Source organism: Ceratotherium simum, chromosome 9 (genome assembly GCF_057802395.1).
Source record: "Ceratotherium simum simum isolate JZ-2026a chromosome 9, ASM5780239v1, whole genome shotgun sequence".
In the NCBI taxonomy this organism is placed as follows: Eukaryota; Metazoa; Chordata; class Mammalia; order Perissodactyla; family Rhinocerotidae; genus Ceratotherium; species Ceratotherium simum.
The window spans coordinates 9,765,029-9,788,533 of NC_141908.1; the positions used below are offsets into that span (position 1 = coordinate 9,765,029).

At 56.4% G+C, this 23,505-nt stretch overlaps 1 protein-coding gene across 1 annotated transcript in view; it reads right to left on the reverse strand.

Annotated features, from left to right (window-relative positions):
* The window catches only part of GLI2 (GLI family zinc finger 2), a 254,564-nt gene that overhangs the window by 31,380 nt on the left and 199,679 nt on the right, over positions 1 to 23,505 (reverse strand). Inside the window, 2 exon segments of the mRNA XM_087435035.1 lie at positions 4,389 to 4,574; positions 8,148 to 8,350. Of these exon segments, the coding sequence (XP_087291161.1) occupies positions 4,389 to 4,574; positions 8,148 to 8,350 (389 nt within the window).

Genomic DNA, 23,505 nt, shown 5'->3' on the forward strand with positions numbered 1-23,505 from the left:
AGGGGCTGGGGACACCCCCGAGGCAGGTCCGGGCTCAGCCGGGCACAGGCCTGGGCTGTGAGCACTGGAGTCTCTGGGGCATGCACGTGAGCAACACACCCACGGAGGCACTGGAACTGAACAGAAATGCCTAAAACATTTTAAAAAGCGGAAGCAAAAGTTCTGGTTCTAGTTTAAACTGGTTTGAAAAAAAATGCATTAAGCAACAACAAATACAGGACATCATGCGGAACCACTCTGATTTCTTTGGATTGGAACTGATTGGGAACAAAGGAGAAGAAATCATCTGCTGCTGAAATCCATCAGGGTTCAGAAAAACCCCCACCCCACCCCACGCCTCAGCCCGAGAAACCGAGCTGCCCCCGCTCCTGCGAGGCTGGAGGAAGCATGATGCCGCCCTCTGCGCCCTGAAGCCAATCACGCTCCCAAGGCGGGAGGTGGAGACGGACTGAGGGTGGGTCTGATGAGTTAATCGGCTGACGTGAGACGGGCGCTCTCACGCCCACTGGTGAGCTCACCTCACTCCTCCCGCCTTCCCGGTGGTTCTCAGATGCTCAGCCCCCAGACGCTGCCAAATGCGGGGCGCCCCTGAGAACAAAGCTGCTGTGTTCCAGCCCCTTCAAGGCTTCCTGCAAGCCGACAGCTGCCTGCCCTGGCAGTTTCTTCTCTAATTAGTCTGCATCTTTCTATCCCAGGTTCTTTAGAGACTGCCACTCACTCACTCACCCTGCAGACACAGGGGCCTGCTCCTTGGCAGCCCTGCTCTGGACCTGCGGTTTGTTGACAGACTACCGGCCAGTTACAGCCGGAGCGCCTCGGGTCTCACAGGTGGGCACCGAGGGAGGTGCAGGAGCCCAGGGGAAGCTGATGCAGTTGGGCAGGGGCTGGACTCGGGTGATGTCTTGGGAGAGATGCCGTCTGATCTGAGTCCTAGGACACGGTGCAGGACTGAGCCAGGCAAGCCAGCATGGAACAGCATCCCAGGCAGAAGGAGCACGGGGAGAAGTCTGGGAGCCTGCAGATGCAGCAGGGTGGCGGGGTGCAGGGTGCAACTGGGGAGAGACGAGGCTGGAGGGGTGGCCGCTGGAGCCTTGTTCTAAAGCTGGAATTTTACCCTGAGGGTGATGGGAGCCACAGGGGCTGACCGCAGAATGGCGGAGGGGATAAAGCAATGCGAGGCTGCGTGAGGCTGAGGGAGCCTGAGCTGAGGCAGCGCTGGGAGGCTGGCAAATACCCGGATGGCTGGGAGGGTTGACAAGTCAGACATGGCAGGCCTGGGGGATGGGAGGGATGGGATGGACAGGATGGAGAGGAAAAGGTGTCCAGGAGGACTTGCGGCACTGGGCTTCAGCACGGGGTGGACAGCAGTGCCGACAACTGAGAGAGAAAATCCTGCAGGAGATGGGAGATTTGAAAGAGGGAAAATGATACTGGTGGAAAGAGATTGGAACTAGCATTAATTGAGCACCTACTGTATGCCAGGCACAGAGCCAAGTTCACACATGTGATCTTATTCAGAGTGTTTAATCCACACAGTACACCGGGCTGGGGCTCACTGGCCAGACCCCGTGCAGTCCCACCACCACCTCCGGGCCCCAGTGTCACAGCGAGGACACGGCACAGGCAGGTGCCAGTCTAGATCTCCCCGCAGCTCCCTGCACAGCCTGTCTCCTCACTGCACAGCCTCTCTTCTCACCACCACCCTTGCAAGCACCCCAGCTCCAGCCCAGCTGCTCTGGGCGGAGGTGGAACACATCTGGCCCAGCGGGCCTTCCCTGAAGCCAGGGCTCACGGAGCCGGCCCGATGTGCTGTGCTGCCTGGAGGTGGTGTGTCCAGGGAAGAGCCGATGATGCAAGTGACACACAGAGTGGGGCTTGGAACCCCGACTTGTGGCCTGGGCATGTCCCTTGACGTTGGGAGCCCCAGTCTGCTCATCTTAAAGTAGCGATAATAACTCCAGCCTCAGCAGGTGGCAGGGGGCGTCACAGGGAGAATGTGTGGGAAAGCCCAGGACAGAGGCAGTGCTCATTCTGATTCTCTCTCACACACGCACACGGCAGGTGCTCATGCCTGCTGACTCAGCCTCTCCTGCCCCCTGGGGACACCTGCCTGACCAGACCCCTCAGTCATGGACTCTGTGTGTTTGCCCACTGTCCAGCTGGCCTGGTGCCACCCACCCTGAGGCCTTGGAGGGCGGGAGGGCGGGCCCCGCTTGGAGGAATCTGACGTTTGGACGTGGCTATTGGAACACAATGTCGGGGACCTTTATGCACTGCATTGTCATCGTTGTCTGGTTTGATTTTGGCAAGCAGCATGTACACACAACCTCCCCTGAGTCCTCCTCTCACCACGTGCTGACACCGTCCCCGCTCCCTATGGGAGCACCGAGGGCTGTTCAGAGAAGGAGGGAAGAGGAGAGCACGTGAGTGCGTGTGTGCTAGGGGCCGACAGGCCTTAGTTCACACCCTATGCTGTGTGCCTCCGCCTAGACTAAACACTGTCTTGGGGAAGGCATGGCGCGGTGGGCGACAGAGCGAGGGATCCAATTCTGGTGGCATCCCTTTGTTGTGCTGTGGGATCCCCTCAGGGCATGATGAGGGTGACATGGGACAATACCCACAAGAGCTGGCGTCGGGAGGACAGCAGTTCTCTTCCAGCATCACTCTTGTGGGGGAACAGGGAACACTCAGTGGGGCTCAGGAACCACTCGAGGTGGCTCCTGTAAGTGTGAGGTGAGCAGGGCAGAGGGAGAGAGAGAATAGGAGCCAGAGGAAGGGGTGTGAGGGAGGGGCATCCAAGAGACTTCCTGGAGGAGGCGAGATCTCAGCCAGGCCTTAGGTAGTGAGGGGCTCGGCTTTGCTCCAGCCAATAAGGTAGAGTTGCAGTGGCCGGTGTGGATAGGAAGCCCAGGGCAAGGTACTGGGGGGTAGGTGGGGGCTGAGGGGTACAGGGCCCCCCTGAGTCTTGCAGCCATGCCAGGCCCCCCAGGACTGCCCACAGGCCACAGGCACCAGGACTTCCCTGTGGGCAGGTCTCCCTGCAGGCCTCTGTCTGCTCCCTGCCGTCAGGGAGTGAAGAAGCCGTCCAAAGCAGGGCTTGAGAACAGAGCCGCGGGAGCCGCCTGCCTGCTCTTGTGTGGTTTCGGGCTCCACTGCCTGGCCTGGGTCCCTGGGGATCTGGCTGGGCTCCTGACCAGGAGGTGGAGCAGCACTGACTGGTGGGGGCGGGGGCGGGGGGAGTGGGAACTTAGCCCTTCCCTCTTCTGTCTCCCCCAACAGGAGCTCCACGCTGACCCCCGGGGCTCACGGCGGGGGCCGCAGGGGCCCCTGTGAAAGCAGCTGGGAGGACGGCGTTTGTCAGGAGGGAAGGACTCGGTGTCTAACAGGCACCAAGAACTTCACCTGTGCAGAACACTGGATCTCCTGCCGAGCCCAGCGTGCCCCGCCTGCAGCCTCCTGGCTCTATTACCGTCAACTCCGTCCTCCAACCGCTCAGGCCCAAGACGCTGGTGTTGTCCTCGATGCCTTTTTCCTCCCTAACTCCACATCCGATCTGGGAACGAGTCTTGTGGCTCCACTTCCAAAATCTATCTGAAATATGACCACTTCTTCCCACCTCTAGTAACTGGACCCCCTGCTTCCACCATACCCCTAAATCTATTCTCAGACCAGCAGCCACAATGGGATTCCTTTGAAGAATAAGTCAGGTCTCGTTAATCCTCTGTCCAACCCACTCCAAGGGCCCCATCTCACCCTACATGGAAGCCAATGTCTCCCCACGCCCCGCCTGGCCTGCACAAGCAGCCCCGGAGCTCTGGCCCCATCCACTCCTGCCCCTGACTCACTGGCTGCCAGGCACACCGGCCTCCTGGATGTTCTTGTGCTCAGCAGGCACACTGCTGCCTCAGGCCCTTTGCACTTGCTGTTTGCCCTGCCTGGATTACTCTTCCTGCACATTTCTGCATGGCTCACCTCTTTCAATTCTTTGCTCGAACATCATCCTCCCAGTGAGGACTTCCTGATTTCCTCATTCAAGATGGCACCCCATTCCACCCACTGCTCCCTGCCCAGTTCCCGACTTTGTTTGTCTCTCCACTCTATGCTGTAGGCTCCATGAAGGCAGAGATTAATGCGTTTTGTTCCCTGGGGTGTCTGCAATTCCTAAAACACTTCCTGGCCTGTGGTGACTCACTAAGTATTTGTGTGTGTTGTTCAGACTCGTCCCTGTGGACAGCAGTGGTGGCAGGGATTCGGGGGTAAATCCCAGATCCCCCTTAGGTCTCCTCACCCCCAAAAGGAGCAGCCAGCACCCTCCTCGGCCCCAGGGAGGCACCGTCAGCTCCCATGTCCTGTCCTGCCCTTTGTCCCCACCCCAGCCTGGCACTCACCGTCCACTGGATTGAGGTAGTCATGGAGATGGGGTGCACCGGCGGCACCCCCACTCTGCATCAGCAGGTCCCCGTAGGGCGCGGGGTGGCCTGCCATGAGGGTCATCTGGTGGTAATAGTCTGAGGGGTTGGTGCCTGGAGCAGGGAGGCCAAACAGTCCCCTCTCCTTAAGGTGCTCGTGGGCCACTGTGGGTGGGAGGGGGGAGAGAGAAAGAGACCATCAGAATCAGGCAAAAAAGAAGAGAAACGTGTACTGGGCCTGAGGAGTCCCCCTCAGTGCCATCCTCCGCCCCCTGGGGCCCTGTGTTCCCCTCCCCCTGCTGCCCCGTGTGGCACTGAGCAGACAGCGTGGGTTGGGGTGTGTTTTTGCTGCCGGGGAGACCAGAGAGTGGCCTCTGCATTCCTCCATTCCTCCCTTTCCACAAAGCTGCAACAGACACTCCCTCCTCCCCTCGGGGCTCCAGACAAGCCCAGAGCTCCGGCCAACAGGGTCCAGGTCCCACGGAGTCTTCAAAGGAACAAGAAGATGCAAACGGAGGCATCACGGTGGCCAGACGGCTGGCCAGGTCGGTCTCGCCCGAACATGCGAGAGAGCTTGCCCGGGCCTGGCCAGATCAAGCTGCTCACCTGTCCCACAGCCGCAGACCCCGGGCTGTCTGCCTCCAGCCCTGCGCTCAGCCCCACTCGGGGCCTAGCAGACAGGCAGGGTGGACCAACTCCAGAGCATCCTGAGGGGCCTGGCACTCGGGGGTGTGCTGTCAGGAAAGAATGGGAGCTCGGAAACCAAACCCACCCCTCGAGAGTCCTGGCTTTTACCGGGTGTGCAAAACTGGGAAGGGGCCACCTCTCTGAGCTGGCTCAGTTTTCCATCTGTAAAGTGGGAGTAATAATACTCACCACTCAAATTACTATTCAAAACGATAGTACAGCCAATGTTGTACTGGGCGCTTGCTGGGTCTGTGCAGGCACAGTGCTGAGGGAGGCACACTCACGCTCTAATCTCACTGTCACCACCATACTGTGAGCTGAGGGACACCACCTCCATCCCCCCAGAGGGTGAGGACTTCGGCGCTTAGAGAGTTAAGATCGTGCCCAAGGTCACACAGCAGGGAGTTTGACCCTAGAGCCTGAGCTCCTCACCCCTGTGCCCCACAGCCTCTCTGCTATTAGTCCCTGCAAACACCAAAGGAGATCCCAGTGTGCCAGTCAACGGAAGCAGCCATCCTCCTCCTCACCCCTCCTGCTGTATCCTCTAGAGAGAGCCTGGCCTGCAGCCAGGCTGACACCCCACGGCCTCTGCCTGCCCTGTCCATGCCTGGAGTGCCCTCCCCTCCCCCTTCTTGCCACGTCCACCTCCTCCCTGAAGCCTTCCTGGGTGCCCATTTGTCCTCAGTGCACACACAGTCTGGCAGACACTGCCTCAGATCACTGATGAACTTTCTGGGCCTCATGTGGGCAGGCGCTGGGGCTGGCACAGCTGATGCAGGGGCCTGACATGCTATCTCTACTCACTTGGGAGCTTGGCCCAGGGCCAGCGAGGCCTCAGGGTGTCTGCTCCAGCCCTGCAGGGGTCAGGGCCATGCAAATTAGTCCTCGCTGGTGCTGAACCCATCCCTGCTGTCTCAAGAGGCTGGGGCCAGGGTATGTGGGTGTGGTAGGAGTCACATAGATGTTTATATGGAAATCAGGCATAACATCAGTGCTCCATCCACTGAAAGTGTCTCCTTCAAGGGCAGCCCCGTCTCATCACTTGCTGTTCACGGGCTACACCGCTGTTGGTTGAGATCGCAGTGTCCATGATTCATCAGATCTCCAGGAGGGCACTTCTCCTCGTCCCTCCTCCAGACAAGGCTCAGGGCCCTCTCTGACCCAGGCCTCAGGAGAGCGGCCACATTCTGCCTCCTCCCTAGTCACCCTGTTACCATGTGCACTAGTTTCCCAGGGCTGCTATAACAAGTTAGTACAGACTTGGTGCTAACTGCTGTTAAAACAACAAAATTTTATTCTCTCACAGTTCTGGAGGCCAGAAGTCCAAGATCAAGGTGTCAGCAGGGCCACGTTCCCTCCACAGGCTTTAGGGGAGAATCTATTCCTTGTTTCTTCCAGTTTCTGGGGGATGCCAGCTTCCCTGGCTTGTGGCCATATCACTCCCATCTTTGCGTTGTCTTCTCATCGATGTGTCTCTTATAAGGACACTTATCATTGGATTTAAGGCCCATGAGGATAATCCAGGATGATCTCATTTCAAAATCCCCAACTTAATCACATCTGCAGAGACCCTTTTTCCAAATGAGGCAACACTCTCAGGTTCGGGATTAGGACGTGGACTCATCTTCTTTCGGGCACCATTCAGCCCAGCACACCACGTGTGAACTTCAAGGCTGGGGCAGCATCTGGAACCTGTCCTGCATCCTCACGCTCCAGGCGAGCCCATCGCCAGCTGAGGCGTCAGGAAAGGCATGGAGAAGCACTGGCCCACTTTCCAGGAGACAGCGGCTCGACACGGAGGCAGCACAACACTCCAGGGCACCCCAGCTCGGCCAAGGCCACTCGGGGGACCCAAGCAGAGTTCAGAGCTGGGTTCCAGCCCCAAGGGGCCGTTTCGGAATGGCCACATTCTGACCAGCCATTTTCATGTCCTGTGGCTGCAACTACTCGCCTTGTCTGGTTTCTCTTGGATGATGACCAGGCAAAGCGCAGACGGCGCGGCCAGGAAGATGAGCCCGATGCTCCAAGGAGCCTTTCTGTACATTTGCAGGCTGGAATCCTTTTCTTTGTAAAACTCCAGCCTGAGCCGTCTCAGATCCAGGCCTCAGCTTCAGCCTCAGCTTCTGGTCCCGCTGAGCTGGGAGAGGACACATCCTCTTTGGTGAGGTGGCGATGGAGGATCTTTAGCCTGGAACCAACTCTGGGCTGAGACGGAAGGTTTCAGTGGGCAGATTTTGAGAAGGTGCAGCCTGGTTGCTTTTGAAGACGGCAGTCATAAGGAGCTAACGGGGCACTGTGGGGCAGCACGGGGCAATGGATAATGCCCACTGCATGCTGGGGGTGGGGTGCGAGCACTTCCTAGGATGACAGCACACGCAGGGACAGCTCCCGAATGTGCTTACTACTGTCCAGTGCAAGTGTGTATGTGTGCACGTGTGTTTGCATGTATGCATTGGTGGGGTGGGGTGGGGGGCTAGAAGTATAAAATTTTAGACCTGAAAACCAACGTGATCTTGCCCTTTTCCATCTCAAATTAATTGGATAGGGGTGATGATCTGATCCCTGAGCTGGGCTGATCAATCCTCTCTCAAGCATCTGACCTGAGAAACATAGAGCCACTGGTGCTCATCCGTGTGCCATTTGGAGTCCATGTGATGACCTGCAAGGGGCGCATAAAGCAGAGACTGCCTTCCTTCTGCTCTGGGGGCCCATGACACACCCTGATACAACAGCCCCTTAACACCAGCTTCTGCAGACTATGGTTTATTGCAACCTAATAGCTCTCATCTACGATAGGACCTACGTGGATAAACAGAGCTTACCATTGTTATTCTATAATTTGCACGCAAAAGGATGTTTACCAACATCTCTTTAATGAGGGCAAAAACAAAAGGACCCCCAATTCTCTTGGCTTTCGCCATCATTTATTTCAAAACCCATTGTTCAGGGTGGTGGGGAGGAACGCCAGCCTGCTCACTATCCCAGGGGACTGGGGCTGGAATCCGGTGTTAGCGTAGTGGCCCAGCCCCCCAGCACCCAGGCCCTACTCACCGTCAGCGGGGCTGAGGCCCCTGGCTGCAGAGATGGCGGGGAGCGTGGGGCTGCTGTGCACGGCTCGGAGGTAATGCTCCATGTGGGGGCTCACGTACGGGTGGGGGGTGTTGAAGGGGGACTCGCCAGGGCCGGCGGGGTGGGGGGAAAGCCGGATCAACGAGATGTCGGAGATGACAGGGCTGCCGCTCAGGGCAGGAGGCCTGCAGAGACAAAGGGGAGCGTTCTCAGAAGGCACGGCCAGCTGCAGGGGGACGCGCAGGGAACCCGCCAAGCAGCAGAACCAATAGGCAACCTGCACTTTTTATTTTATATGCCAACATCCCTTGGTCACCCTTCACGTAGAGTCTGAACCCTCCTGCATTAGCCAGCGAATGCGCTGACAACTCCTGCGTGCTGCTGCGGCCATCCACCCGCCAGTCTTGCGTTGGCGATGGCATTCTCTGCACAGGTAGTTAGATTTGCTGGACCACAGGCTCAGCGGGCCACACCCATGTGCGAGTTGTAACCCCCGCTTCCCCCCTACCTGCTCAGGGCTGGACACACAGCCATAGCAAACAGTCTTTGTGAAATGAACGAATGCATGCATTCTACAAACACGTATGCAAAACAGAACATGAAAATACCAACACCAGGAGTAAGATGCAAAGAGCTCGTATTCCCAACAGAACTGAGAAAAAGAGAGGAATCAGGAGAAGCCCCGAAAGTGGAGAATTTTTGGCTTCAGTTGGATAATCACTGCAGTGAAGTGCTCTGTCACAGATCAGCTGTGAAGGACGAGATCAGGATTCAAGAAGAGTTTTGAGCTGTAACTAAAACTTTGGAATATCATTTTAGTTCTCCTTACATGGAATTCCTTCTAACACTAACAGACCCTTCCTTCTCGGATGCCCACCACCGGTCAGGCACCTGGCTTGGTCCCTCTGGCCCGGGCTGGTGTGGTCGCGGCCCGTCTCTCTGTCCCCTGGTCAGCCTCAAGGAGGCGGTGGCTCCACTCAACGGGCCTTTCCACTGCTCACCTGGGGCCTCTAAGCAGCTGTCAGCATGTTAGCTGCAGGGGTGTTCCGAGGTCATCTACTCCGAAACTCATCCATTAAAGAAAAATCAGACTTTAGCGGGGAAGCAGCTGTGAAACCACAACTAAGTCACTGGGAACCACGTTTACCAAGATTTAATTTTCAGTTTTTCAGAAAACAGGGGTCTCTCTGTGATTTGACATAGTGCAAAGAAAAGAATATGTGTTTGAATCCGAAGAACCTGCATTAGAATCTCAGGCTTTATCGGCTCAGTCACACTGAGCAAGTAATTTAACCTCTCCTCGTTGGTAACGTGGGAATAACAATCGTGTCTATTGCATAGCGTTGCCGTGAGGGTGGAAGTCTCCAGAACAGTGCCTGAGATGCGCCTGTCAGTGAATAAAGAGCTGCTATGACAGCATTAGCACTGTACTTTGAGGGCAAAACTCAGACATGCCCGGGAGGCCCTCGAAGTCTTCACACAGGATGGATGTTGGACATGTGGAAGGGCACCGGCAGAACTGGCCACTTCAGAGGGGGAACGGTCTGTCCATTGGCTGGAGCAAACCAGAGATAATTACTGATTATGCTCAATAGCGCATGAAAACTGCTTACAACATGGTGCCAACCAGGACCCAACAGGTGACATCCAGATGTCCTGACGTCTGGGTGTCACAAACTCCCCACTCAGAGGCTGCTCCAAGGCCTGGATGTAACATTCTGCTACTTTATCTTTTAGTTTTTGCAGATGTGAATGCAATGGACGTGCAGACCCAACGAACCTGCCCGACACCTCCATGCTGCTGCACTTCTGCCCACATCAGTTCTTGGCCTCACATGCCTTCCTGGACCCTATACTTTGTCGGGTAAATTCTTTCTCCTCTCTGTAAACCCAGGTGAGGGGACCCCCTTGGTGACACCCTCCTGAAGCCTCTTCCCCTGGCATGAGCTCTCTGCTCCTTTCTCCCTGCTACCCCTGGGGTGCATGGTTCAGGTCTTAGGTTGGCGGGTCCAACTCCCAGGTAACTGGGTTCTGCCTGGGAGCAGGGTGTGTCCAAGGCACCTCTGCATGCTGGCACCTGGCAGGGAACTGGCACCCCGCAGGTGCTCACAGGTATTTTCAGAACCAGAGATGGCTACCTGTCTGTGTGCCAGGCAGTAAGCTTGGGAGAGGGGAGCCTTTGGGATAAGTCACGAGTCACAGCCCTAAGCTGTTCTCCCTCATAGGCTGCCTTTAGAGGCTGGTCCACCTGGGCAGGAACTGTATTAAGTGCGAAGGGCTTAAGAGATGGCTTGGCTCTGGGCAGGGGTGCCAGGTGTCCTTTGGGGGGAGCTGGGCAGAACCAGACTAATTCTCCCTCTCGCCAGAGCGCATGCTGACCATGGCCCAGTGGACACTCACACTCCTGCAACAGGAGTGTGAAGAAAAGATTTGGGGGCTGGGCCTGTGGGGCAGGGAGGAGACCTCTGACTCCTGGGTGCAGACTGGGATTGAAGGGGAAAATTCTGGAAGGCTGCGTGTAGTTCAGTAAAAGGCAGGTGTTCTGGAGGACAGTGATGCACCTCCTGACCTCACACCGCTTGGTTCTCCCCCAGACACTAGAGGCAGGGGAGGTCTGGGGCCTGCAGGATGCTGGCCAGGGCTGAGGTCAGAGCAGCCTCTGGTCACTGAAGCTGGTGGCCCTAAGTGGCCTGCCCGGGCCTCCCTGGCACCGGGGTTGCCCTGTGGGGCACAGGGACCACAGCTGAGGCCCCACAAGACAAGCCGGTGACTACATGGGGATTTCAAGCAACACATTTAGGGTACCCAGCAGCCTTGTTCTAGCCCAGGTGACCCCCATCCCCTGGCCAGAGAAGCCTCTCCCAAGCAGGAGGCTGGAGTGACGTGTTGTCATGGCGACATGCACTTGGCTGAGGGGCTGCCCTGGGTGGCTGGAATCCAGTCCAGCCTCAGCAACTGGACCCAGAGGTGGCAGGCGGGGCCCGAGTCCCCTCATGGAGGAACTGGGACTTCATCTCCACACCGTTACCACTCTTGGGGGAGAGTGAGCTCTGCTGCCCCCTTTCCCCACCTGCCGTCACCAAGGAAACAGGGACCCTTTCTTCCAGGGCACCCTCCTCCCGGTCTCAGGCCTGGGCTCAGCGGGAAGCTCCAGGAGCTCCTCGCAGGGGTGCCTGGCCGACCTCGGAACAGCCCATGAAGGAAGGGCGGCCTGTATATATCCACCGGGAGGACGTGTGAAAACCCCAGCACCAACAACCACACCTCACCACGAGGACTCTGGTCCAGGGAGGGACGTCACCCCTCTAGGCCGTGCGGCCAGAGACTCAGCCACAATTCAACCCAAGTCCATTCACTCCCAGGACGGTGCTCCCTCATCCCAGGGGCCGCCCCACCCAGAAAGAGAAAGCTGCAGAGCACCCCTGCTCCCTCGGTGTGACGGGGCAGGAAGCTCGGAGAGGCTGCCCCACCCCAAAACAGATTCAACAGGGGACAGTGGTGAGACGGGTCAGCTCACAGAGCTGATGAAAGGGCGACAGAACAACCCCGTGCTCTTTCCAATGCTAGGGAAGGCTGCCGGTGCCGGGCCTGGAAGCCGTGGGGTCTGGGCTGGCAGAGCCTCCCCGTGGAGCCTCAACCAAATGCTCTTCCCTGCACAGGCAGAGCAGGACTGGGTTCTGGAGGCTGTTCAGGGGAACCAGGGCCTGGAAGCGGTGTGGCAGGACCCTGCACCTGGGTGCTGCCTGTGCCTGCGAGAGCACTGGTTCCCTCATTAACCCTGATCCTTCCCACTTAGCTGGGCAGCCTCAGCCAGGATGGTACAAAAAAGACCAGTGCTGAGTACATGGTAGGAAGCTAACAAGCATTGACTTGCTTCCCTTCCCTTCTCAGCAACAAGTCAGCTTGGAGTGCGGAGCATCTACTGACCTGGACACCCAGTACCCAAGGCAACAGGCCCATCAGCCAACACAGCCACAGATGACTGTTCAGATACCTCCTCTGGGAAGCCTCCCCAGATGTCCCCTCTGCACGGATCACTTAGCTGTGCCCTCACCTGGCATCTTCTCAGGACAGCACCTGTGTGCCAGCCATCACGGGGCCACACGCATGTATTTCATCTTTTAATCTAAATAAAAGACTCACAAAGTAGGCGCTTTATGCCCATCTTATAGATGAGAACACTCCCAGAAAGCCTAGGTCACTCAGACAGCAGGTAGTGGAACCACCACCAACTCGGTGGGTCTGGGCCCGAGCCTGCGCTGTGCCCGTCCCCTCCGCAGAGAATGGGCGCTCTTGATGACCGTGGTTTTTTGTGAGCAGGGCTCGGTGGGCGCAAGGTCAGGGAGGGGCAGCACCTGAGAACAGAAGAGCTTTCTCCCCTCCCTGCATCCGCTCCCCTTCTTGTCTTCGCCCCCCTCCCATCCCACCACCATGCACAGGCCATGCCAGCTCTCAGGAGGGAGTTGAACCTCTCCCTCACACTGGGTTGTGAATTACCGACAAGGATCCAGGGGCACACATGTTCCAAGAGATTGTCATTTTGACAGACCACACAAAGCCAAAGGAATGAATCTCAAAAGGCAGAATTCCAAGCATTATTCATGCATTTGGGGGACCAGAGGGCTTCCCAGCAGCCCTGAAATCACACCAACATTGCCAGCCTTCGAGGCAGGTCTTTCAGGAGCTTCTTTCTCGGATGCTTGGCCCCATCCCAGGGCCCAACTGAGAGTCCCCACGCGTGCTGGGCGCTGCCAGTGCTCATGAACTGATGACCGTGCCAGGGGACCTCACCAAGAAAGGTGACGGCTTGTGAAATCTGAGCCGCCGCAGCTGACCCCCAGCTGCAACCTCCCTCTGTTCTTCCATTTCCATGCCGTTGGCTGTGGGGGCCTGACCCGGGTCTTGGCCGTGGCCCGTCCAAGCCTTGAATTCTGGCAACTGTGCAGAGACTCAAGGAGGTAGCCTTGAGGATAGGAGGAGGAGCCAGCCGTGTGAGCTCATTTTAAAAGATGGTCAGAGTCCCCTACATTGTAGATATGTGTGGACACACACACACACTCTTGCAGGCCGCAATCAGCTGCGGGCTTTCAACCTTTCCGCAGGCTGCTCAGCTTGGACACTACTCTTATGCATTGCTTTCTCCCCTTCAGTCCAACTCTGAGCTTATCTGAACCTGATTCTACCAGTTGTTTCTTTGTATATTTGCTCATATTCCCGACAAAATTGTCCCGAGCACTTGCTCTGTGCCCAGGGAGCTCAGAGCCCAAGTGGAAGAGGCAGACCTGCAAGTCAGATAAGCACTGGGTAGTCTGACAAAGGCTTCAGCAGAAGAAAAAATTCCCTAAATCTGCCTGTAAGTGTGAGAGAGGCTTCTCAGAGGAGGTGACATTTGGGCTGGGTTCCGGAGGATGAATGGGAGTTCATGAAGTGCATTACAAATAAAGGAAGCAGCACGTGCAAAGAAAGGCTGGAGTGTAAGGATGTATATATGAAGGTTACGCCTTGAGGGGTGGGGCACAGCCCACAGAGCAGTTTGGGCTGCATCTGTATTGGAGCCTTTTCCTTCTTCTCCTGGGGGTGGGGCGCATATGACAGCCCAGCTGATCAGAGCATTCTATATCCCCAGGCACTGTGATCAGTTCAGAGATGGGCATGTGCCTAAGACAGCTGCTTTGGCTGGAACCTTTGGGAAGAAGTGCTCTCTGTCCACCGGGGGTGCTATGCAGGTAGGACGCAAGCATGGAGCTACTGGGGGCCTTGAGGGGAGAGGCCAAGTATGAAGACGATACAGGGAACAACAGAGCTGTGAGATGGGGAATCAGTGTCTTGGACTGTGTCCCTGGATACAGATGCAGCTTCTCCAGAAGTCAGTACCCTTGGCCTTTTCAGTTATCTGAGCCAACACATTTGTTTGTTTGTTTAAGCCAGTTTGAGTTGAGTTTTTCTGTCTTTGGGACCTGCCAAGGCCTGTCACAGCAAAGCCTTGACTAGTACACTGCTCCCACCCAGTGATCCAGGCCCAGCAGCCTGCAAGGAGACCCGAGCCATAATCCCCGGGGCCTGTCCACCCTCCTGCCTGCAGGACCGAAGGAGAGGGCAGAGACATCCTGCCCACAGCTGCTGGGGCTGGAGAGGGCAGCTGTGCTGCCCCTTCCACATGTGGGCACGAGGCACGAGGATGAGGAACAGCTCACTGCCTCCCCTCCTCCTTGTGTGTGTGTGTGTGTGCGCACGTGCACACGTTGGTGACACGTTGGTGACAGCAGCAGCGGCCTGCAGCAGGGCCCCCCTCGCCAGGCTGACGCTGCTGCGGTAGAGGACTCCTGTGCTTCCTCCTCCCAGTTGGCGCTGGCCTGCCCTCCTTAGAGGGTCTTTCCTCTTCTCTCTTTCCCTCGCTCCCTATGTGGAGGGGCCTGGCAAAGCCCCTCGACAAGATTTCAGGGCCAGGCCCAAAGACCAGGGTGGTGGGCCGGCGAAGAAGGGAGGAAAGGGAGAGAAGGCAGAATGGACAAAGCAAGCTGGACCCAGCTGGACGGCCGCTGTTCTAGCCTAACAGACGTGGCCGCGGGGACGCCGCTGCTGACGAGGTCGCCAACATTCTCTGACCACGGAGCGCGTGCACCGTGTCCAACAACTCTGCAAGGCAGCTTTTATATCTCTGCTCTAAAGAGAAGGAAACTGAGGCTCTGGGCAGTAAGGGGGCGTGCTCAAGGCTGCAGGGCTGAAGTGGCAGAGCCGTATGGAAGCCGGCCTTTCCCACTCTGCAAACTCAGATTCGGTACTTCGACATCTCCAACGGTCCACCAGGAGGCACGCTTCTGCCTCGACAAGTTCAGCTTTGTGTCCCTTTGCGGACGTCACCTCAGCTGGGCCTCACGCTGACCCTGGCGGGGGGTGCAGGCTGAGGGGAGCCGCTCACGCGTGGTAGAGCCTGGACTTCCTGGGCCTGAATCATGGCTCCTCAGTGGTGTCCTCGCCTGCAGGACGGGGCAGCGGAACCTGCTGAAGGGCAGCTGTGAGATGAATGAGCCAAGGACGGAGCGTGTGCAGCGTGGCACCGGGCCTCAGTAGGTGATCAGCCAGTGCCCACCATCTCTTTGCTCAGATTTAGCTGATGAGCAAATGGAAGAAGCTCAGAGAGCGGAGGAGTGGACCCAGCCCACATCATCCACATAAAGTCCTAGGCCCCTTCCACATGTGCTGGCTCAAGATTTCTGGAGAGAGATGAATGGAAAGGCCAAGGTGATGAGAACTCTACGCGGCCATATGTAACTCAGAGCTCAACCTGCTGGGCCTGAGCGAGCACGCCTAGGTCCTTGAAAACGGGTGCCATCACTGGCAGCTGGCATGTGCCTTCCGCGGGGCTGGAGGGGTGAGCAAGACTTTGCTCAGTGGGAGGAGCAGGGAGGGCGTCTGACCCAAAGCACAGCCTGAGCCAAAGCCACGGGCAGGAACGGCCGCGCTCCTCGATGCAGTGAGAGGAGGGACGGGGCCCTGTACCCACCCACTGTGCCTGTCTGGAAAGGCCAACAATGCACAGCTGAGGGGTGCTGACACCCAGCTCAGTGTGGCCATCAGGCAGGCTCTCCCACTCGGAGGTCAGGAGCCGGAAGCAGGGATCCTTGCCCATCCAGAGACACTCCTTCCGACGGCTTTGTTCAAAGAACTTCTCCTGCATGGGTCAGCAGGGCCAGAAACAGGCAGGGATGGGCCCTTTGTGTCCCATTTCACAGATAGCACTACTGAGACCCAAAGCAACAGCGGCACACCATGGTGAAGTCAGCGGCAGCAGCGGGATTGGAACTCGGGGACCTGGGTGTTGTGCATTATCCTAGCACAGTCTTGTCCAGGGGCCTTCACTGAGGATGAGGAAGAGGAGGGCTAGTCACCAGGGGCTACGGGCCTATACACCTCACCTCCAGCCTGCTTCCCAGGGTGACTGAAGGCCTCAGCAGCAGCAGGAGAGAGACCACACAGTCCTGTGCAGTCCAGAGCCAGCCTCTCCTCTGCATCCTGGGGTCCACCGCCTTGCTTCCTCTCTGGTCCTGGGCACACGCCATGCCTGCGCCTCACAGCTTTACCCCTCCATGTCTGCTCCCCCATCCTGCCCCGCTCCTCTTCATCCCTACTGTGCCCCGTCCTCCTTTTTAGGGGTGACAGCTCAGCAGCCCCTTGCCCAAGAAGCTTCCCAGCCCCACACTGAGGTCAGGTCCTCCTGAGATGCTCCTGTGGAAGGCGGCTCCTTCCCTGGACCCCAAGCATGTCCATCTCGGCTGATCATCGGGCACCTGCGGTGATGGGCTCACACAGGGCCTGTCTCCTCACTGGACAGGCAGCCCTGGGAGAAGGCTCCAGGTCCACTTCTGCTCACTCGCTTCCCCAGCACCAGGCCTCGTGCCCACCAGGGGCACGGAGAGCATGCTCAACGTGTGTCTGCTGAATGAGTAAATGGATGAATGAATGAATGAAGCAGTGGGTGTGTCCAGTAAAGAGCACTCCCAGCTGTGAGGCTTGGAAAAAGTCATGCGCCTCTCTGAACCTTTTCCTCATCCATGAAGCGCAATCGTAACAGCGCTCTTACAAATACGGAGTGAGGAGCGGTGGGAGGTAAGTGTGGGAGGCTGATAATGTCTCTCAAAGATGCATCCACGTCCTAGCCCCTGGATCTGCGAACGTTACTTTATTTGGAGAAAAGGACTTGGCAGATGTGATTAAGGTAAGGATGTTGAGATGAGATTATGGATTGCTATCTGCGTGGGTCCTAAATGCCAGCACAAGTGTCCTTGTAAGAGGAAGGCAGAGGAAGACGACACAGAAGAGGAGGAGGCAGTGTAACCATGGGGCAGAGGCTGGAGGGATGCGGCCGCAAGCCAAGGAATGTTGGCAGCTCCAGAGGCTAGAAGAGGCAAGGCACAGATTCTCCCCGAGAGCCTGCAGAGGGAGCACGGCTCGCCAACACCTTGATTTCGACCCAGCGACACTGACTTTGGACTCCTGATCTCCAGAACTGCGAGAGAATAGATTTCTGTTGTTTTACGCCACAGAGTTTGTGGTAACTTGTAAGGAGCTAATCGGTGTATAAAGCATATCGTGCTGGTGTGGGGTAGGCCCTCGGGAGGTGGCAGGCATCACCGTCATTATTACTGTCACCTTTCTTCCGAGTCTGTCAGCTCTTAGAGAGCAGGGCCATGTGTTATTTCTTGGAGTAGCCCGGCCCCCGGTAGGTGCTCCATCAGTGGCAGGCTGGCAAGGAAGGGGACAGTCCCCTCTGTGCTGGGCCGGCATGTGAGCGCTGTGTTCTTCCCCCACACCATGCTCGCAGGGCTCTGGAGCGTGCCTTCCCGCCTGCCACCCGGATTACACGGTCACCGGCTCCCCAGAGCTGAACGCGCCCTGCACGCAGCCCCGACACGCCAAACCCTCCCGCCCTAGGACTGCTTGCTCTCATGCTCCGGTCCTGCCTTCGGGCTGAGATGCTACCACCCACCAGGATCACAGAGCCATGGGTGGGGTCAGCAGGGCTGCTCAGGGGCCCCCATCCACTTTCAACACTGGGCAGGTGGCCTCAGGCCCACTGGTCTGTTAGAAGGGAAACGATTCCCCAAAGCTGGTCTTGCCACTCTGAGCTACTCTCCTCCCCAAGCTGGGGCTCCCTGTGCCAGGGCGGGCAAGGTGGGAGGTGTCTGCTTTCCCCAGGGCACCCTGCCGAGCCTGGCCCACTGCCCTAGGCCTCCTAAAACAGAGCTCCATGCAGCGCCTCTGGGTGGAGTTCAATCTTCTCTCCAAGCATTTTGTTTATTGATTTTAGTTTTTGTTTTTTGGTTTTCTGTTTTTTTTTTTTGTATGTGAAACTGTACATTGGCAAGTTTGCTTACCACGTTTTCCATACATTAATTTAAAAAGTTCCCCAACTCAAGTCCTTTTCAAAATATACTAAGGGGTTTGCAGTGTAAAGAGATGTACAGTGAATCCTTTTGGAAAGCACTGGAGAAATGCCCTTCCCCAAACCGGAGCCCAATCCTCTTTCCACGTCAATCTGCATGTTCCTGTGCGTCAGGGCTGCACTCTCTCCACGTGAAGGAGGCTCTGTAATCCAGCAAAAAGGAGAGCTATAAACAGGAGCTGGGACCACGGCACCCTGCCATTCAGTGACTTGTTCCCGTGTTCATGCGTCATTCCCTCCGCCAGCCAACGTTCACTGAGTGGGGGCCTCTGACGGTGGGGAGCTGGGGGTCCGAGGAAGACTCATCCAGGACCCCACACCCAGGAAGTGGGGCAGATGGTCGCAAACCTGACTGATAAGTGTTACACCAGGTGTGTGTCTGGTCCACCCTGACATTCCCAGGGTCCACACTCAACCCACACACGCACAGATCTTAGCAGAGGGAATGAGTGCCATGAGGCTGTGGTGAAGACAAGCTGTTGGGGTAATGCTGCTGGGCGGGGAGCCCCAGATCCAGCCATGAGCTCAGGGAATTACAGCCCCCCCAAGCCTATAGTTCACTTTGGTGCCTTGACAAAATCACTATGTTGGGGTCTCTGGGGTCACGGAGGGAGAGCGGACATTGATTATAGCCTACAGAGTGTACACAAGGTGCTGGTGCAGAAAGAGGGGCGGGAGGGAAAGAATTCATTCACTCTGCTGGGGCAATCCGAGAAGGCTTCCTGTAGGAGGTAGCATCTGAGCTGGGCCTCAACTCTTAGAGGGGAATGGAAAGGAGGCAGGGAGTGGTGCAGGCCTGGTGTTCTGAGACAGGAGAATAGATGCACAAAGGGCAGGTCATATCAGGGAATAGCTAGCAAAGTCTGGGGCTGAAGGTCACACCAGAGAGCTGCGTGGGAGGAGAATGTGTGGCAAAAATCATAAAGGAAATGTTGACCACCGGAGCCAGGTTACAACAGGAACTTCTCTTCTTCCAGACACTTCACCATGGGAGTGAAAATACCAGGCACAAACTGGGAGAGGGTATTTGCAACACACACAACTAACGATGGAATGAGTAGCCTTAATATATAAAATGCTTCTTCAAAGGAATAGCAAAAAGAAAAATGGGCAGAATAGCTAAACAGGCATTTCATGAGAAGGAAACATTATTTGCCAATAAACATATGAAGGATGCTAGGCTTCATTAGTAATAAGGGAAATAGAACATTCGAATCACAGGAGATGCCATTTTGACAAAAATTTAAATGTTGATGACCTCGCCCTGGTAACAAAGATGTGGAGCTAGCTGAGCCCTCAAACCCCACCAGCCGGAGTGAGTGTCGGCAAAACCACCCGGCAAAAGTCTGGCAGCATCTAGGAGGGTTAACCCGAGACACCCTATGACTCAGCAGTTTCACTCTCAGGCACAGCAAATCTACAGAACAGCCGGACATGGGGCCCGGAGGACGGCACAGGAGCGTTTACCACAATGATGTTCAAAACAGCAACAACACAGACGCATCGCCGACGCCTGTCAACGCAGACCACTTCAGAGCAGCGAGAGTTAATGAATTAGGAGCCTGTGCATTAGCGGGTGAGTCTCTGGAACATAATGCAACTGTGAAAAGCTGGTTCCCAGAGAAGAGTCTGCTGTGATTCTATTCATATAAAGCACCCAACGCAAAGCTCAACAACGTATTGTGAGAGAGTCTGACACCCGGGAGATCTGTTACAGATGCAGGGGCACGAGACACGCCACATCCCAGAGCACAGTGGAGGGGAAAGACCGGGGCAGCCCAGTGGAGGGGCACACGGGGTATGTGTCATTGTTACTCTTGATATCCTAACCATGCTTTTGCTATCCTTTGCATGTCTCCAATATTAAATAAGACCAAATTTTCAAAAAGGATGGCTGGGTGGAAGCTGGCCTCTGGTTAGAGGTTGGCTGAGTGGACGAGGGCTCTGGGGTGGGGAGTGGGGTGACCACCGGGTGGGTCGTGGGGGACTTGTGTGGACTGCTGGAAGGTGCTGGAGGGGTCAGTGGTTATCTTCCTGGTCACCCAGTGGGCTCTTCTTGGCCGCTGCATCTGTCTGCTGCCCCGGCACCTCTTCTCGGCAGCCCCAGCTCTTCAGACAGGCCTGCTCTGCAACTGACACACATCTGTATACACACGCAATCCCGCCGAGCCCCCGCTTACCCCGTTCCCATTACAGCCCCGCACACTCCACCAGACTGAGCCGAGCGCCAGCTTTCAGCTGTCACTGCCTCCAGAGAGCCGTAATAAAGAAATCACTGTTTTCAGTTGACAAAGAGCAGATTTCTTACTAAGTAAACACTGATGTTTTCGTAGGGAAATTAGGTTATAAAATTGCGCCTACAAAGGAGGCCATACAGATGGACTTGGTTAAGATCTAGCCACACGGGCAACAGGGGTTAATTCAATCGCCCACCCTTTATCACGTTTTTTTTTTTTCCCTCGGAGCAGAAGGATAGGAAGGTTATCAGCTTTTTCAAACATAAAAACCAAAAAGTATAAAAAACAGGAGGGAAGTTTCAAGGAGACTTTTTTCCTGCGAAGTGATGACCTGAGCAGAGCTGGGCAGGTGGGAGACCTTGGATTGGATCCGTGTGCCTAGGGGGGCCGGGAACACAGCTGGCCCTGGGGAAGAAGCCCTGGGGGAGTGGCCCGGATTAGGCCCTTTCGAGGTGACCTGTGACGTGGGTCAACCCCTGGGCATGCAGGGCCTTCGTCTGTACGAGTCGTCCTTGGCTGAGCACAGTTGAGCAGAATCTTCCAGGAAGTCATGGCTTTATGGGGACTGTCACATCACAGGGCAAATTCAAGGAAGCTGTAAGGGGAGCCATGGGTGGGAATGAAGCATGTGGTCTTGGGGGTGGGGAGGTCTTCAGTAAAAAGCGGGGTTTCATTAGACTTCACAGGGGTCTGGGTTTAAGCAACGAGAACGGGCCCGGGTGGAGGGTAGGCCACATGCAAGGAGATTCCTCCACAGTGAGAATTCTTAAACTCTGGCCTGGCCTGCCAAAGTGGTGTGTGGAATTTCCTCTCCTGGATGCCTGTCAAAACTAGATGGATAATCCCAAATAGTTTAGATAAACGTCTTCTTAGAGGTGGGTGTGCTGCTGATTTTTTACCGATTTTGAGTCCATTAGTGTGTGCTTTGAAAAGGGCCCCTCCTTCATGCTGGCATGGGTGTCTGCCTGGGAGCAGAGGCCCCTCATTGGAACAGGAGCAACCCCAAGAAGGCCATGGAGCCCCCTAGTGGGCTGAGGCCAGGGGTGGGCTGGGAAGAGGCAGGCTCCCGTGCCTTCTTGCTGAGAAACACTTTTCATCCTGGTTTTCCAGTGCTCTGGCCTCCCCCGACCCCTCTTCCAGCACGCCACCCTGTAACTGCCCAGTTTCTCCCCTTCCCCTCCCAGACCATGAGATCTAGGTGGGCAGCAAGACTGTGCCTCCTGGGCCCGTGTCCCTAAGCTCTGGCACAAGGCCAGCACATCACAGGCACTGGGCAAGTGTCCTCAAATGAACGAGCAAGAGCTTTCTCGACTGGGTCAAGCAGCAACTACACTCTACTTTGCTTGGGCGGGACAGGTCAATTCACATTTCAGAAATGTGGCTCCTTGAAGGAGAGGATGAAGGAAGGGCTCCCACTGCGCCCAGCAGATTTCTTCTCCAGGGGCACCAGGACACATGATCAACGCAGCACTGTTGACTGTGGTAATGCAGGCTGGGAGAGCAGCAGCTGCAAGACTCAGGGGCAGGGCACTGCCCCCGAATTCCCTCAACAAATGTCGACGAAAGCTGGCAGAAGTGACCCCAAATGACAGCACTTGGGACACAGATAAATCCAGCAACAATGAATTAGGCTGAATAAATGAATGCATTTTGGGCACTGGCATCAGCCTCCACCCAGAGTGCACAGACACGTGCAGTGGGAGAGGACCCCCTACCTCAAAGGCCAATCTATCCCACCAACACCTGAAATTTTACTGTTAGTGATTGATTCCTTTGGGTTGATTACTGTTCTGTTCCCATGCTTGCCCTAGAGCTGCACTAAGATGCCCCTTCCTCTCCAAAGACAATCACAGCACAGAGAAGAGCTCAGGCGTGAGGGTCAGATCACACTTATTAGCTGAGTGATCTTGGGAGGCTGGTCAATTCTGGAAGCCTCCAGTTTTCTGCTGTATGAACTAGGGAGAATAGCACCCACCTTGCAGGGTGTTGGGAGGACTGGATGTGATACCATCCACCCAGCACCAACCAGAGTGCCTGGAACAAAACATGGGTTTCCTTCTGGTGCCAACACAGGAGTAAGGAGAGCAGATGACTGCAGCACTCCCTCGGTCCCAGGAGCTGTTCCCTGTGCTTCACACGCACTCGCTCAGCTAACCCTCACCACCACCACAGGAAGGGTGCTGTTGTGTCCCCATTGTAGAGACGGGGAGACCGAGGCTCATGGAGTTTAAACAGGCAGCCCAAGGATGTAAAGGGTATAACTGGCAGAGGTAGCATGGGAACCCTGGCCCACCCTGTTCTGCCTACATCCTGGGAGTGTGGGATGGGAAATGCCCTAGATGATGGGGGCCCAGGGGGACAGAGAGGAACCAGAAAGATCACCCCTCAACCCTGCAGGACCTTTCCCCCAGGCAGGCCGCCCCCACACCTGCTCTGCACATCCTCCTACGCTGCAGACCCGCCTGATTTCTGCACATCAAGACCCGCTTCACCCCCGGGCCCTCCTGCCCTCGGCTGACCACGCGGGCTCTCTCCAAAGCCCAGAGCCAGGCAGCTCCTCTTCTGCAAGGGGCCGCCATTCAGCAAAGATCAAAGAGCAGGCCGCCTTATCAGACACGCTCCTCATTAAACTTTTACAGGCCAGATTCCATTATAAATGAGCTGTCTGTCCCACACCGCAGAGCACGTTCCCAGAGCTGGAAATCCGAAGCTCCCCGAGCCGCGAGAGTCTTTAGCAGAGGGGTCAGGGTGGAGAGGGGCCCCCAGGGTCAAACTGCCCAGGTTTAAGTCCCAGCTGGTCTGCTTACTAGGAGGATGTAACTGGAGACAGCAGTCAACCTCCCTGTGCCTCGGTTTCCCCATTTATCAAGCAAGAGTGACGATGCTACCTTCCTGGAGGGTGCTGATGAGGATTAGATGATGTAGTCCAGAGGGCTGGACCCAGGCTGATGTGAGCGCTCCTCAGTTAGTCGGACCCCAGCACCTTGCTGCCCAGAGAGGGGAAGGGATCTGCCTGGAGGGGTCTCTGAGGGCCACTCACATCACGGTGAGCCAAGGCTCCACATCTCTTTGTCACTGGGTCCTCAGACAGCCATGGGAGGAGGGCGAGCACCCTACAGACTGCCTAGTCTCAGGGCTCCTGGGCTCCTGCTGTCCAGGT